The 18,114-nt window shown below is 36.0% G+C and overlaps 1 protein-coding gene across 4 annotated transcripts in view; it reads left to right on the forward strand.

The window, feature by feature from the left end:
- RBMS3 (RNA binding motif single stranded interacting protein 3) overlaps positions 1-5,748 on the forward strand; it is a 670,995-nt gene extending 665,247 nt beyond the window's left edge. For 3 of the 4 annotated variants that reach the window (XM_088462760.1, XM_088462759.1, XM_088462763.1), the window contains one exon: positions 1,552-1,641. In XM_088462760.1, coding sequence (XP_088318886.1) covers positions 1,552-1,558 — 7 coding nt within the window. In that variant the 3' untranslated portion in view covers positions 1,559-1,641. Of the gene's footprint in view, positions 1-1,551 lie in introns of all 4 variants that reach the window. The other variant, XM_088462762.1, reaches the window with a different exon arrangement.
- Positions 5,749-18,114: the final 12,366 nt, after the last annotated feature.

The following is an 18,114-nucleotide window of genomic DNA, read 5'->3' on the forward strand; positions in this document are numbered from 1 at the left end:
TTGATAAATCGGTCCCTTAGGATGGAGCACTAGGAGCTATTGGGAGTAAAATCTGGATCTGGAAAAATCATTGTATGCTACAAGGACAAAAGTGAATCGCACAACCTGATTTAGAGTGTTATAATATGCTATGTAAAAAGCTGACTGGTACAGTGTGGGCAGCATACAAGTGCATGCAGTGGTTTCACACGTTGCAGTGCAATATCGTTTGCTCGAATATATATTCTGCACCTGGGCGTTGTGAAAATTGGGATACAAAGGCCACCAGCTGGTGAGATAATTTTTAATCATTTTCTGAACTGGAAATAAGATTTCTCCCCTAAAAAAGTGTGCCAGCTTCACACCTTCATCTCATTTAAAAATCCTTGCATCACAAAAGGAATTCAATAACTACTTAGTACTATGCAGTGAACACCTTTATCCTACCCCACACAACCATTCTACTTGTGTAACCTCCCGCTCCTCCGCAAACCCATAAACTTTGGTAGAAATGTAGACGCACTTGTGCAGATCGCGGTGCACAGCGGGGTCAAATCTGATTTTGTACTATACAGTTAAAATGTAGTGCTTTGTAAATTACCTCCATTATGTTTTGTGTGTTATCTATTGTTTTATTTGAACAGAACAGAAAGTCATTTCCAGTGGACTTATGGTGCACTGAATAGCATTACCTTATTGTAGTGGAATAACAGAACGCAGACACATATTTAGTTTAATTTTAGTGAATTAATGTTATCATCTTATGGTATATTTACTACGATTATCATCAACTTTGACCATAGAATTTAAAATGGTAATAACAATCAATGCAAAACATCACTGACTTAGCATTTATTACTATTGGGCCTGATTCAGAGTCGTATGCTAACTCAATGGTATGCATAGAACTCCAATGGTTGCTGATCAGTGTATGCACAGAGTCTGTACTGCGCACGTGCTGATCGCTGTCTGCGATGACAGTCGCAGTGCTGCCTAAGCCACAGCATAATTGACATGCTGCAGCCGTTTTGCGCTGGGAAGGGGCTGCAACGGCAAGCGTCCCAGATAATGGGGGTGTTGGCCCTGTTTTCTGGGTGTGCATCTTCCTACGCAGCTTCACTGGCCCCAGTAGTGTGAATTTCAAAGCTAACCCGAGTAACCTGAGGGTTACTCAGATGACCGATGTTCATGGAAGTGACCTGATGGCTGCATCCACGGATGAAGCAGCTGATCACAGAAGCTGGCAGGAGCCCTCTATTTACACAAGACGCCTCCTGCAGTATTAGCATAATTTAGCATCGCTGCTGTGTATAAAGATGCAGTGGCAATGCGAAAAGCGTCTGACTCTGAATCAGGCATATTTTCAGTTAAAATTCAGCAGTCAAAGCCATTGATAACCCCCTGTTTAGTAAATATACCCCTAAATCTTATATTATGCTTCAGAGCTGAAGTTAGGTTGGTATTGGTTCCTAACTTGCATATTATGCTGGAATTGTAATGTGGCATGAAATATTTGACTTTAATACTCAATACAACTTCTCATATATGGCATTTATGCAATATATTTTGCAGACAATGAACAGGACTGAAGAATGTTGGTCTGAAAACCTTGCCTTGAATGGAATACTTCATCGGGAAGTTGACTTCCACTTTGCACAGGCATCAAACAAAAGCTTCCCACCCTTTTAATTTTTTTCTACCTTGCTCAACAGTGTTTTTTATGTGCTGTGCTAAAAAAAAAAAAGAACAAAAAAAAAAGTTCAGTTATGTAGTCTGACAGTTTTATTTTTGCTACTCTTTCTTAATGAAAACATACCCAGGGAGAAACATGCTGGGTTATCATTTCATCTGGATCTTGAAGAACATTGCAATCTGGAGGTGTACAGCAGATAGAACAGACATTTGAGAAGAGAGAAACTGATGACAAGAGAGTGCACTTCAGACGGAACCATAACTGTCTTCCTTTAAAATTAAGATACCCATTTTCTTGCTTTTCATTTATTTCAGATGTTTGTTTATTTTTTTCAATAGAAATGATTATCATGAATTCTAATTGCCTTAATTTTAAGGACGTCTGAAGATCCTACAGCAAGAAATCAGCAACAAGATAGGACATGAGGCATACAATTTGGCATTTTAATTGTACCATAAATGGTGTTGAAATTTCATATGGTTTCCAAGGTTAGACATGTGATCTACAGATTGAGATTAAATTCTTTTGAGAAACTTTTTGCTGATAAAAAAAAATGGCGTCTGCAAGAATTCAAAAAATGTCTGGACTTCTCTGAACTTTATCTTAAGTGTTAATAGGAAAAAAAACAACTATAGATAGCTGTAGCTTTTTACATTGGGATTAATGAACTAAAAAAAATAACTGCAATGAGGGAAATGCAGTTTTTTTGTTGAATGCTGTTTTTTGTTTGATTTTCTTTTTCAGTTTACTTACCAAGCGTGATCGCTAGCATAGGCATTAGTGCTTTCTATCTGCAATCTTTTTTATGAGCTTTAAGAGATTTATAGTCAGCTTTGCTTGTCATATTGCAAAAATAGCTTAGTAGTGTTAAATATAGGTAGGAGTTTACGGTTAAAAAAAAATTGCAAAAAAAGCAATAGCTCGAAGAAATTGTTGACAATTTCTGTAGTATTTCCTAGTTGTGATCAAATGCAGCCTATGGATGGCCAATTTTATACCAAAGAGGAAGTGACACCTAAAGCAGTCATGAAGACAGTATGTTTTGTTTGTTTAGCTTTTGTTTTTCTTCTTTTTATTTGACCTACATGGCCGGACCAATTCTTACTTTCTTTCTTGTTTAAACTATCTTCCACTGGTATTCTGTGTCATACATACAGTATTGTTTATATAATAACGGTAGGTTGGTACTGATAAAACCCACATAGTATTTACAGCCTTTAAAAAAACAAAAACAAATATCAGCTATCATGTATCTATGGCATCTAAAATCCTCTTTTTATGGTATGCTTGATATTTTGTATACTTATAAGTCTTCCTTGTTTTTCTAACTAGACCTCTCAGTAGCTCTATTTGTTAAATCTACATACAATGACAGCATATTTTGTTTACAATTTAAGTGTTGTCTGTCGTTTTTTTACATGAATCATTGACAATCATTTATTTGATAGAACAAAAAACACTAACACAGAACATATATTTTGGGAAAATGAACATTAAATGTTTTCTCATTTCATAAAAAAGGGCTTTAAAAAGTCAATGGAAACTGCAAACCAAATTTTTAGACCATCAAAATCTTCAATTTGAATAATAATGAGAGTTGGCCAGTGGGAAGTCGTGGGTGACCTTACTCATCCATTTGATTTTCGCTTTTCAGGTATTAAGGTGCACATTTATCAATGAGTTTTATCATATGCAACAAGTTTTAAAACTTGTTGTATATGATAATGGTACTCCAGCCAATCAGCTTCTAACTGTCATCTGTTTTCAAAAATTACAGTCGGGAGCTGATTGGCTGGAACACCATTTATCATACGCAATGAGTTTTAAAACTCATTGATAAATGGGCCCCTTAGTCTTGAATAATTTTTAGTTTGTGGATCTGCCTCCAGGGGTTAGTTGGTGCCCCAATGTTCTGATAAGATTAGATGGGGGCTAACAAAGGAACTACATTTTTGGTATTAGTTCCTTTTGCACTTGTTATAAAATAGCCCTCTGTACGACTGTATGTATTTTGCATTTGAGAAACACTTTACTAATATTATAAATATATGTGGAGACTTCCCACAGATTACTCCCTTTTTGCCATACCTTGTCCCATTCCTGCCATCCCAGTGAGTTTTGAATTAAGAACTTAAAACATTTTTCCATTGCATCAATTTTCACACTATGTACAAGCATACCCAGAAGAGTCCAGGACACGATTCATACAATTCCATAATACTTGACAAATGTGTACAGTAGGTGTAAGTGAAAGAGCAGTGATTTGGATTGCAAACCCATCCACAGATTTTTTACTGATGATCAGTATGAGAGTAGATGGTGAGCCTTCAGGTCAACAGACAAATTGCAGACCCACATTACCACCCAAAAAATTACAAATGATAAGAATAAATATTTTTGCTTATCTCTAATTCAGTGGATAATAAATTACATGAGTTATGCACCTTTAGATGATGGCACTAATCCCTTTTAAGGAACAATTAGTGACATTCACAAATGCATATGCCGTTTCCGTATGTCTATGGATTAGTAGAAACTTCCCACTGTACCCCATAAGAATTGTTTTCTGATTATCTGTATTTTCAGAAGGAATTAATCAGCCATTGCAAGGCAGGTAAATGTATGGTATTTGTGAATGTAGTAAAATGATCTTACAGAGGAAAATATCCTAGTAATAATGGTTCCTTAACATGTAATAGACATGTTATAATTAATATACAAATTGATACCATTATATTCGACACACATATATTTCCGATTATTATTGGATGCTCATATCAATAAATCAAAAAGTATCTGTTTGTTCCCATCATATACAAAAAGACAGATCAGTTCACATCAAATATCCATGAGTCTGTAAATGTATTATTATTTGCTATGGTATGTTATTTAAAGGGATGTCCACTCAAGTTAACTAAACTTGTAATGCTCAATGATTATCTACAGAACTGCGATATAATGTGACTTTATTTGAAATTATAAATGAGCTTTGTGTCATGTTATATAATTTATTTTTTTTATTAATGGCTTTGTGGAGTAGCTTACAACTAATAACATGAACGAAAGAGCACTTGGTAATATAATTATGTTTTGCTGATGATGTTGAAAGAAACTACATTTCTCATAATCCTGCATATAGTACTATAAGACACCACATGTTGTAGGTGAGCAGTTAGGGCCTGCAAACATATTCGAGGGAACACCAACCTTTAGTACTGTATAAGTAAATTAGGTAAACTACGGTAAAAACAAAAAAAACAGTCATATATTATTCTACAGAAGATGACTGCAAATATAGAAATACTGTTTTGAGTGGACATCTCCTTTACACACAGGTTTTTGTTGAAATTGTGTTTTAGAATACTGTGCTGGCAGCTTTTTTTTTCTTTCTTTCATGAAAATGTAGTATACATGTTAAAGTAGCCAGAAAATATTGTTTAATATAAGTGGACACAGTTTTTATATCTTAATCATTTCAAACTAAGAAAGCCTCAATAATTATCAGCACTTAGGTTCTGATGTAGCTACCATGTGGCCATTGGTAAAGAGGAAGATAATCCTTGTCTGGTCCAAAAACTGCTGCTATTTTTACTCGTGTAAACTAAACAACTACCCACTTTAAGCTGCTAAATGGTAAAGAGTCTCTATTAAAATAAAATAAAAAAAAAATCTCATGCCTGGGGCATATGTTTTTTTTCTTCTAAAACACGGTGTTCTGTGTAATGGGGACATACTGTAAATGTTTGCATTGTTAAAGTCTTACAGATTATGCCATATTTTTGTTTTTTGGTTCCTTAGAGCATTTATTATAGAAATATATTTTTGTTTCCGTTCACCTTATACTCAAAATCTGTAATACTAAGGGCTAAATATACCATTGGGAGATCTAGAGAATGAATTGTTATGACCATTTGTACTACGCCATTTTTTTGTTGCAGCTACAATTTGCCATTGTCATATTTTGTAGTTTTAGATGTATCCCTGTTTTTGAGACAGCTCTTCCCATGTCAAATCACCCAAGTGTATATTTAGCATTAAAATGTGTTTTTGTCGGTGTGATTGAAATAAACAAACCATTTGACTTGCACCTAGTTATGTGATTACATGTTGCAAGTTGCAAGTAGGTTTAAAAAAGGATGCAAATTCTAAATAGCATTCATTATAAAACATAATTTTGAAAGCTAAAATGTGAATTTGTTATTTGACAGATAGAAAAAAAAATAGCTATGTATTTGTTTTGTGTATCTTGCTGGTATATATTGAACACAATGAGCTTGGTGGCCTTATAAGTGGAGACAAATTGTAAGCATTCAGAACTGTGCATGTTAATGGTTTGACATGCACTTATTCAACTTGCAATCTTATCTATGTATGACACAGATGGTATCAGCCAGATTTCACACATGGCTCAGTACTGTTAATCCATTCTCTGCATTTTGCAATGTTGAGGATATAAAATGCAATTAATATTATATTGCTCATTTAATAACATAGCAAGTGCTATATTCTATACTGGTCAAATAGACATTTGTTTTTTGTTGAAATAACATTGCACGGTATAAAGTCATCATTAGTAAAATTGGATTATCTCAATAGGCCAATTTATTAAGGAATATGCAGGATATCCCCTGAAAACCAACATTTTTGGGGGATACCAAATATTAAGCAATTGGAGATATCTGCTGCAATTCCCCATTTTTGATCACAAAAGCATCCAACCAAGTACACTATGGGAACTTCTCAATTGATTTACAAAGTTCTGGAAAGCAAACATTCCAGAGCTTGTCCCCAGTAGCTACTGTGATGCCATTATCTATTATAGCCTATAGTCTACAGTCCACATTTGGTACTTTGGTACTGGGATAGGGATCTTTAGAATCCCTCCTCAGCACTTTCCAATTGCACATGTGTGGCCAGAAGTCCGCTCATGCAGAGTAGCACGCCCAGCACATGAAGGGGAAGTGACGTGATCGCATTAGCAATCATGTCACTTCTATCACATTGCAGGGAGAGCTTCTAGCAGGTGATCTTTAATTTCTTATTAAGCATCGATAACAAATTATAATTATCAGGTCTAGAGCCATAACAGAAGTATCAATCTCTTAACATGTAGACTGAATCACACATTGGACCTATATAAGTTAAATATAAATTCCATTGATGTGGATGCATTAAAAATACCCAGTCATTAAAATATACAAAACTAACAGTTGACAGGAGAAGATCATGTGGACCAATGGACTCTGGGCCTGATTCAGAGCCGGACGCTCTGACCAGAGTGCTCGCTCTGAATCAGGGCCCTCCTACCTAAAATTGTAGCGGCCTCCTGGCCGCTCACATAGCTGTGGGTGACCACCCACAGCTTATGCGAGCGGCCAAAAAGATGGTCGCGATGGTCAAGACCATCGCGACCATCGGGCTTGCGACGAGACCCTGCTTTAGGGTCTCGCTGCCGCAAGCCCTGGAGTGCTTTTGGCTCTATCAGAGCCAAAAGCACTCCCACTGACATCACTAGTGATGTCAGTGGGGCCGGACCCAGAAGGTAGGTGTTCCCATGGGAACGCCTCTGTCTGGGCAGCAACGCCCCCGGCACACCCACCAAAGGGGGCATGCTGTCACTCACCATCGACAGCACGCCCCTTTGGTGCAAGACCCATAGCAACGACTGGCCGTCGCTATGCGGGTCTCGCGCATGCGCACGACGGAGCTCCCTCCGTCGTATGTATGCGCACTAGGGCACCATCGACCCGCTTGCAAGCGCTCAGCGCTCGCGAGCGGGTCTGAATCAGGCCCACTGTCAGTTATATGCTCTTGATTGGCCAATATTAATATCTGATTGATTGCTTTGGATTACAGCACATACTGATGTTTAAACCTTGTCATTAAATTAGCATTATAGGGAAATGTGTATGGATGAAGCCTTAAATGTATACAGTAATTGAGCACATTTGTGTAGAGAAGAGGCCAGAATGTAACATGACTATTAATATTTAATGTTTTAATAAGACACATAGGGGGTTATCCTATTACCCGAGGTACTTTGCGGCACAAAAACACATAGGATCAGTAAAAATCCATGGACCTATGTACAATTTTGCGGCAGTGATTGCCAAAACAAACCTTACTTACTGGAGATTTGATTTTGCCTGCCTTGGCCAAGCCAAACTAAACTCCCATAAAGTGCCAACATTGTGGCTAATTGAATACAGCCCAAAATCATTAGCAGAAACTACACCACATGATATGAATCCAGAAAGAATATTAAAACAAGCATATGGAATATGTAGTGCCAAAGTCACAAGGGAATGCCAATAATTAAGCATGTTTGTCCTTAGAGTAGACTGCCAACCTGGTTTTCACAGGACACCCCTATATTTCTTCATTACAAATCTCTAACTCACATTTTCACATAGTTCAGACACCTCAAAACCCAAATAGGAATTGGCTTATCTTACTGGCCTACTTTATTAGCTCCCAAAAATATGGGGTGTTGTAAAGGTCTAAGTAAGCATCAAGTCACATTGGTATCCTTCATTTCATATTTGTGGGACCTCTGCCATAAGGGGTACTGGGCCTGATTCAGAGATGGATGCTAATGCAATTTTTAGGCAGATCAATCCATTGTTTGCCATTGCGTATGCGTATAATTCGCACTGCTCTGTGCTGCAATTGCCTTATGTTTCTGCATGCACAGAGGATCCATTCGCAAAGTGAGTGTCAGGTAGTCAGCATTTGGGGTAGGTTGCTGGGGGTGGTCAATAAAAGACAGGCATGTCTGATTGTTTACACGCTGTTACATGGGCGTACATAAATTAGCCATTGCGATTACATATGCAGCATGAGAGCCATCTGTGTGTCAGTACAGCTGCTGAGTCTGCGGATGGTCAGACCTTCCACAAGGGCAAGATGGCTGCTCCATGTGCATCAATGTTACTAATATTTACCCAGGTAAACAACATCATATGCATATGAACAGGCAGCAGTGGGCATCTCCCTATGCTGGGGTAAGCTTTGGAACTATTAGCATAATTTTGCAGCTGTGTTCCATGCAAAATCGTAGCTGTGATTGCATTAGTGTCCATCTCTGAATGAGGCCCACTGTATTTCAGTTACAGGCACAACTGCCCTCCTCATTTTTGAGTGCCTTTCCTAGGTAGCAGTTCAGTGGGTGCCTCTGCCTAGGTACCACACCATTACTTTGGCTTCTGTGTACTTTCCTGTTGTTTGATATGTTGCACAGATGAAAGCTTCATGAGCTGAGGAATCACTCCCCTCACTGCCGCTGCCTGGGTATTGATGAGAGATGTTTGAGATTTCAATGCCAGGCTGCCAAATTGGTGCCACATCCACTACAAATCATATATATTCTTTTGAGATCTTCAGCACTGGAATCTGTATTTTTCTATCAGAGACTACAAACAGAGGTGTAGTTACTGCATAGTCATAGTGGACTATTGAACTTTACTGGAGACTAAGACTACCATATATAGTTTACTGAACTTTGGTAACAGAGTTTTTTCTTTCTACCAGGACAGGTTTTGCCTCTCTTTGCATCGTGTTCACACCACATTATTAAATACCCATGATTTTTAATGAATAGCTTAAATTTACTAAGCTATGATGAAAAGAGTTAGCTACAGTACTATCACAAACTTGATGTTGATGTTTGGCACCCACTGATGTTGAACAGCTCAAAATGAAATGTCTGTGTTATAAAAAAGGAAATAGAGAAAATTGTATGGAAAAAATAAAACACAATTACTGTACAGTTCATTATTGGTGGAATGGTTGAGATGAGCTTTTTCTACATCACTGTAATCTATAACTCCATTTCACATTGTAAATCACTACTGTAGCCTAGTAAACTAATGAAATGTCTTGTTCATGAATACTTCAAAAGGAGGACAGTTAAGCCACAATCTGGGTAATCAAGGTCATGAGGAATTGACTCTGCTGAATTACTTATGGTATCACTAGGGCCTGTTAATGTGCTCGGAAGGCAACAGAAATCACAGGCCAGTAGCAGTTATGTTTCTACCACATTTACAGTATAGACATGCTCAATAATGTAATCATTTTTGTAGTCCAAACATAACATGTGTGCCCGATAATGAATAGGTCACTGGAAGGTATGGCAGGAAATGCAGTCAGGCGATGAATGCTATTGGTTTGTGTCAGTGCTCAGCTTACATTCACTTTGAACATCCAATTTGGCCAAATAAATTGAATGATAATCTTGGCACTCAACTCCCTTGTTTATCGGCAGGATCAGGCCGTGTGTGGGCATGCAAAGAGTGTTGCAACCTACCAGCCAACCCAATATAAGCTTGAATTACTGCAATGTCTCATTCATTGTAGTAGATTGAACCACATCTGCATTGTTTACATAATGCTAATAAATAAGCTTCCATATTTTGGAAAGTAAGATTTATGTTAATGGCTATACAGATTTGATAAGGATATTTTGTAATACACAACAAACAAAACAGCATTTTACTGGCATGTATTTATTAATTAATTTTTTTACCCATTTTTCCTTATTTTTACAGTATATGTATGAACATGGATTCATTTTTTATAATATTGGTTTTGTTAGTAAAACAATTGCTATGTAATTGCAGAGATGCATAGTAAAAAGCTTTATTTAAATAAATGTATTTTGCTGAAGACTAGCAGCACCTTCATAAAACCTGTGGGATGACTGTAGGCTATTATTTTTTTTTTTTACAATATCATTACCCGGGGTACAGGAGCCTATGAAAGAAAATCAGTAATGGTGATACATTTTTTTTTTAACATTCTAGACGGAAGAGTAAAAAATATACAGTAAAGTTTGTTAATCTAAGAATTACTATTTTCAAAACAAAATAAATGTGTGAAATTGCATTATTGTTGATGGAAATGTTAATACACGGATTTTAAAAATAATTATTTTGATGATTATTATTGTCTAGATATGTTTATACTTACAATCGTTATGTTATTAAAACTCCCCAAGGAACCAATGTTAATAAAGTACAAATCTTAACAATTAAAATATCATTCAGGTATTTAAATATTGGAAAATATTTCAGATTAGTAAAGAAGGAAAGTACATTTAATTAATCAATTACACCATCCTGAAGCGCCATTTAATTGGACTTTATTATTGCAATTCTCAAGTAGAACTTCCATGACTTGTAACTTAATTTTTTCAGTGCTTTGCAATGTCTATTTATTTGTAAATATTACATACAAAACATACTTAAAAAGATAATTGCCTGCAGTTTGACACATTTTTAAAACTGATTGCATATGGTAATGTCTTTGAGGGGGTTTGGTACAGGATGCTGGTGCTCAGGATCCTGTCAGTCAGAATTCCGACGCCGGTTTCCCAACAGAGATAGGATACCGACATTTGTCGGTCAGTAATCTAACCCTCCCCACACCCTAACCCTTCCTCCCCGGTGCTTAAGCCTAACCTCCCCCTAGTGCCAAAACCTAACCTCCCCTACCCCACACCCTAAATATAACCCTCCCCCCTTAGTGCCTAACCCTCCCCCTAGTGACTAACCCTAACCCCAGTACTTACCGTTGGGATTCCGGCATCGGGTTTCTGACAGGCGTTGGGATTCTGGTGCTGGCATTCTAAGTGCCAGTATCCTGATTGTCAGTAGTTTGACCGGATCCCTTTTTAAGGACCTGTTGCACATTTGACTTGTGTATAAAATTCTTTATCATATTTTTATGTTTGTGATGTCAAAATATAAGTATAGATTGTTTTTTTGGGGTATTTGTAGTTGTAACAACTATTGCTAACTGATCAATCTCGTTTTTCATCATTTGTGTGTTTGCACCCAGTGTCAAATCAAAGTAATGCAGTTCATTGTAGCAAACAGTACCTTGACTCTTAAAAAGCTCAGAAATCTCACAGACCCATTGCATCTTTTAATGTAGCATGGCTGGTATAAGCAGTACCCTATTAGTTAAATTAATAATTCTTACATTTGGTTGATAATTAAATCCACATGGAAGTTTGTGTAGCATTAATGTCCTGTACCTGCCTAAAGTGCTGGGAATAAAAATGTATTTAATTAAAAATATATCACATTCATTGGGCACAGCTATGGGTTTATATTTTAGCATAATACACCTGAATTTGTAGTTTATCCATAGCTGGAGAGTGACAAACTGCATATCAGATTGTATATGGCTTTTTTTGTATTTATTATGATGATATTTTCAGTTTCTCTTTGTGTGAGAAATAATCAGAGGGAATGTAGTGAAATAATCGGCAGTGACAATGTCTACAATCATAGTGATCCCTTTATTACCTTCTAGCGTTCGAGACATTCTGGATAACAGGTTTTCTGATAAATAATGTTATACCTGTTAATATTGTACATGTATTATATATTACACTGGCTTAAATAACTTAATCAAATGTCCTTATAATTAACATTCCAGAATATATTATTACTGTGTGATCCAGAAAGACCATGTCCGCAAATTTGTGTTTATAAGTATAATGTTAATAGAAAGCAAAGTTTTGATAAAACTCAGATTACCTACAATAATTAAAAACTGACATGTTTAAAAAGTTGCTAACATTATAGTATGTTTAAACCTTTTTCTACATTCAAAAAGTGTTAAAAAATACTTAGCCATATTAACGTGATATATTTAGAAGCTCACAGAATAGATTCTTTATTTTAGATTTTTTAGTCTAATTGAGATAATATTTACTTTGGAGAGTTGGAACCTTTTAGCAATATTTGCTCAGCCAAATTGCTAGTCATTCTATCATGGTCTTGTTTGCTAATACTCCTCACAAGCTTGATGTAGTATTCAATTCAGCCCATCAAAATCACAATGAAGCACAGCTTGCTTAAAGAGTGAAAGTGATGTGTATGATCCGTAGCAGGTCAAACAAGATGCTCATCAGTACAATTTCTGCTCTGTGATCCTTAATCTACGTTACTTTTTCTCTTTACTAATTCAAATGTGAAAGTTTTGTTAAACAATATAGAATTCTGACCATTAAATAATAGTGTGAAATAACATTGTAGAAGTAGTAACCAGCTCTCATGGAACATGCTAAGCCTGGTAAGTATGACTGGATAAATTAAATGAAATTAGTTGGAAAGAGCAGTTTTAATAAACATCCAATATGTAAACTGAAAATTATATATATATATATATATATATATATATGTTATATACAATTTATATATATAGTATATACAATTTATATATATATATATATATATATATATTCATTACCATAAGTAAGGATTTGAATCATTATACTACTAGTGATATTGATATAGGTACAAACTCCTGTAAACTTTATGTGGATTTTGATTCCATTGCTTATACTATAATCAATGATTTCTGTTGTCTTGACTTCTGCACCTATTAATAAAATGTGTGTATAAGGAATAACACAATCCCTCAGATTTTCATGACCTATTCAAAAGGAGTTGACCTTTGTATGGTCACATAATTCCACAGTGACTTCTAAATTCTGTAATAATCTACAGTGGGTGATGCTTTATTCCTTCTTTAATCACACAGGTCAGTACTTTGGAAAGCACTGCATCAAGTTTACATACTGTCAGGATATTTCAGGATATTTGAAAAAGTTATGTTGCCCTGTTAAATATTGGTATACAATTGAACACATATACTTCCTGTACAATCAGACTTAAATGTGCAGAATACTGTAGGTAGGTTACTTGGTATTTATCTTTGGTATTAATAATTTGTTTCTATGTTGCACATGACCCTGGGAGTGCAAAAATACAAATAGGGTAATTTCATACCAAGCAATTAATATGCTAATTCTTGAAGATGTCCACAATGTGGCTGTCTTCACGGTGTAAAAATGGGGAATACGCTTTAAACAAATTGTGGGTACCCTCAATGCTGCTTTCTCATGGCCATTGTAAATTTTGTTATGTATCACAAACAGGGGCGCCGAGAGGGGGGGAGCGGTAACTAATTACCCCCCCACACTTGTCAGCAGCTCAGCACACGCTGTTGTGTGCTGGGCTGCAGTGGGAGACCAGGGAGATTGCTCGCTGCCTGTGGGGGGAGAGACCACACTGATCGTGCCCCCCTGGATTTGCGCTGGGCTGAGGGGCTCACAGCAACCTCTTCCTCAGCGTGCAGCAGCGCTGCAAATAGGTTTTTTTCCTAAGGGGGCGTGACCTCCCTCACAATGCCACGATTGGTTTAGTCACCATAAAGACCCTACAAACTACCTATAGGGTGGCCTAGCATCCCAGACATTTCAGGAGAGTAGGCAAATATAATTGGTTCAGAAATGATCAGTACACTGATTCTGAAATGTAAAAGGCAGTTCTATGGAATCTTGTTTGCATATTGATTTTTGTTTCATGTCATACTGTACAAATCTGTTCTCAGGGGCTGTACACAGTTAATAAGGTCATACTTCCCAACATTTAGAAGTTTATTCAATTCTCAGTTTTATGTGATGTTGGAGTGGTGCCTGTGGAACAGTGTGTGAACAGCAATAACACCAGCATACTCTCAGCATAACTTATTTTGCCTTTGCACCCCTATAAGGGTACACATGAAAATACATGATGTTGGGTTACTGTATATAAGGGTGATGTGCACACCATAAAATGTACAGTAACATAACTCAGAAATGAATCTGCATCTTAGACATGTGGAAATTGGGACAAAATAAGACGCCCCACTAGCCACCCCCTCTCCTATCTACCTAGAAACACCATGTTGTGGGCAGAACGCCACCCTTTTTAAGGCCCACAAATTGGAAATGTCCCGCCAAATTCATATTGTTTTGTAGTTCTTAAAGGAAAGACTGTAGGTTATGCATACATACAATAATGGGCACAGATGGAAAATGTTTTCAATAATTTTACTTATTGATTTTATTTTATTTTAAATATAAATAAAATGAGAAACAAAATATATTTAAATGTGTGTAGCTGTTGGGATTTATTAACAAGGATTATGGTGTAGTTGGAAAGAGAAATCCTGTTTCATTTTTTTATACATTTTTAAATGGGACCTCAAAACGGAAATTATTTTCTTTCGTAAACAGGCAATTATCTCAAATCCTTAAAAGTCTCTTCCGTCTAGAATATAAAAAAAAAAATTCTCAACACTTCCCGGCTCCTGAAATTCAGTATTATCTGCTTTTTGGGCATATCTCTGGAAGTACTTTATTGTTCTTTGGTCAAAATAAGCAATCAAGTCTATAATTATAGCTGGATTGAGGGTTCCATACTATTTTGGTTGTTTAGTATTCATAAATTCTTCATCTTGCTTAATTATGTTTTTGGAATTGCCTGTTTTACCTTTACAAAGTTCATAGTCATTTTGCTTTTACAACCTAAGATTATGTGTAAAAAATAAAAATTACATTCATTGACATTAAACTCAAATATTTCAGTTCTGAGACAAAATTTGGGGCACTGCACAATATATGACCATATTTATGTTACTAATGTTACAGATCATACCACTGCATACAGTACTTACATATTACATTTGGGCTATGATACTTACTAACATAGTGTGGATTATGAATTTAAATCACAATGAAGAGGGTTAAAGGAACACAATTTTAATGCCATAATTGTCTACTAAGTGTCAGTTTCTAAAGGGTGTGGTTTGTGTAGGTTGTTTAATATGTGATAGGGCACAAGTGTCAATCTATTCTCCAATCTTGGGGCTTTTTGTTTTACAGTGGATGTTAAGTTTAAACTTTTGTTTTATTTTATGAAGCTTTCAATAAAAAAATATAAAAAAACAAAACAAAAACCAAATGTAATGTGAGATGTTATTTATTAAACGGCTGCTTCTTTAATTACAAGGACACTGGCCTGATCAGAGTTGTACAGTAATGCTGCAGCAGCTGTGGATATGCGAAGATATGATAATGCAACAGTGGGTGACACTTGTACTGAGATTCCCACCGGAACCATCGCAGCTGTCTGCAACTGTGTACACATACGCGGCATCGGACACAGATCAGGTAAACATGGACTTCCTGAGTGAGCCTAGGATCACTCAGAATGGCCACAGTAACTGAGGCACAGTAGTCATGTTCCTGCGTACAGGATTGCAGTTGGCAGTGACACGCCCATGTTTTTCTCCCCACTCACTGTTGTCTACCACAAACTGGCCCCTGCCTATCAATGACTTGCTAATAACTCTTCTGGGCTGGTGTATTTGCAAATCTATCGCCACTCGAAAGCATTGCGGCTGTGATGCATGCGCAGTCGGACAACAATCGCGCAACTGCGTGAACATCGACTTAACGTACAATTCTGACTCAGGCCCATTGTACAGTTGTTAGTGGTTTTTTTGGACATCACTTCAAGATTCAAAGTGCTCTTCAAGGGTCTACCTAAAACACAGGTTGATCCAATACAAAAACTGTAGGTGTTACTATTTGGGGAAAGATTCCAAATGTCCCATATCCTGAAAGGATTTATATATCCTTCATATTCCCTTCACCCATGAACAGAAGAGAAGAGACACCATGGAAACATTGCATTCTTGATTTAAGGTACGTCATAGTTAAACAGTACAGACACCTGACCAAGTAGAAGGACCCAACCAGTCAAACCTATTCAGCGGTAAGAGTGGCTGTAAATCGAGGACAGGGGAATGGAAAGCATTATGTGGAAAAACAGGTTGCTCTAATTCACCCACAATATTCACCAAATAATATATCATACACAATGTCATCGACCTAAACAAAAGTGAATGAATAGCACACACGTAATCATAGTGTTCATCAGCACCTAAACTGCTAAGTTTAATAAATTATTATCAGTACTGTACATTGATTATTTGTAGTAAAGGAATTAGTTGTATTTTTGTATTGTTTTTATTTGTCTTTTTTTTTTGCATAGGTTGATGTACATTAATACAATTTCATTCACCCTCTCATATCAGTGACATTTTGTGAAACACTACTGTACATAACAATATATAAATTAGTTTTGTTTTCAAATGACATTTCTAATATTACTAATACTATTTTTGGAAGTGGTATTCTTATTAGCAGGCATTAACCACACATGGGTCTTAGTATTATGGCAAAGCTATTTATTACAGTTGCCATATTATTACAGTTTCCTGTAATCTGTGATCATTTCTATGCCATTCTTATAATATTATAGAGCAGCTGATTGTGAATCACAGTTTCAGTGTGTAGTTGCATACTCTTTTGTATGAATTGTTATTTTCTTGATGGAATGCACCAAAATGCATTTTCTAAATTGGATTTTAAGAAAAATTATACTGTATAAACAAAGACAAGCAATTTATATGCAAACAATTCTCAATAGTAAGAATGGATAAGAACCTTACCATTATCAATTTATATACAATGTATATAAATGTGTATAAATGTTCACTAAAGTGTCCACACACACACACACACCAACATAACAGAAAATGCAGTAAATAAATTGATTTTAGAAACAAATTACAAATGTAATTTGACAAAAACATATAACATAAATCACACAGTATATAAAACTTTATATTATATCTGGCAAGCATAAAAACTGAAAGTACTGTAGTAATAATAGTTTGTCTTTAGATTCATAACCATGTACTTTGTATCCAAGTATCAATTATTGCACAGAATATATCTTCATATGTTATATGTTTTTCTTATATTAAATTTATTTGCTTCTAACATCAATTGATTTATTTGGTGCAAGCAGTGCAGTTTCTGTTATGTTGGTGTGTATGTGATATCTGTGGGCACTTTTGTGAACATTTATACACACTTATATACAATACTGTGTTGAGGCAAATCTGAATGCAGCCATTCAAGTGAATCTGCATTTATGACTGTCCAATGTTGCCTAAACTTTCGGGTATGAACCAACCTAGGTTTAGGTGCATACAATGCTTAAGAATCCTAATGACCTTACAGGATTGGCATATCTCATTGCAATGAGCACAAGAGCGTTAATTTGGAAAGCAAAATAACCTTACCCCAGGTAAGGATTATGACAGGCTACTAGATATTACTTTAATTGACATATCCTTGTACAGACTGCAAATATACTGTAAGAAATTAGAGCTGGATTTGCATATTAACAGCTCGGAAGCTGATGTGAATGGTTTAGCAAAGGGAAGTGAAGAACCAAAAAAAGTACTATAGATGATTATGATGTGAGAGTCATTTATAGCAAATGATGTAAACAAACTAGTGATATTTGTTTTTTTAATTTTCATTGGGAATCCTTTAAGCATAGGTGTATGTGAATATGATACATCCTTACCTGTTCATAAAGGACTGCAACCACAGATGGTAATGACCTCTGCACTAACAACCAGAACCTATTATATAATTGCCAGTATACATTTTTGTTATTGGAAATTTCGGTAGGAACAATGTAAGATTTCATAAATTAAATAATAATATGAATCTAAAGCCA

Source organism: Taudactylus pleione, unplaced genomic scaffold, assembly GCF_031769625.1.
Source record: "Taudactylus pleione unplaced genomic scaffold, aTauple2 ptg000053l, whole genome shotgun sequence".
NCBI classification, from domain to species: Eukaryota; Metazoa; Chordata; class Amphibia; order Anura; family Myobatrachidae; genus Taudactylus; species Taudactylus pleione.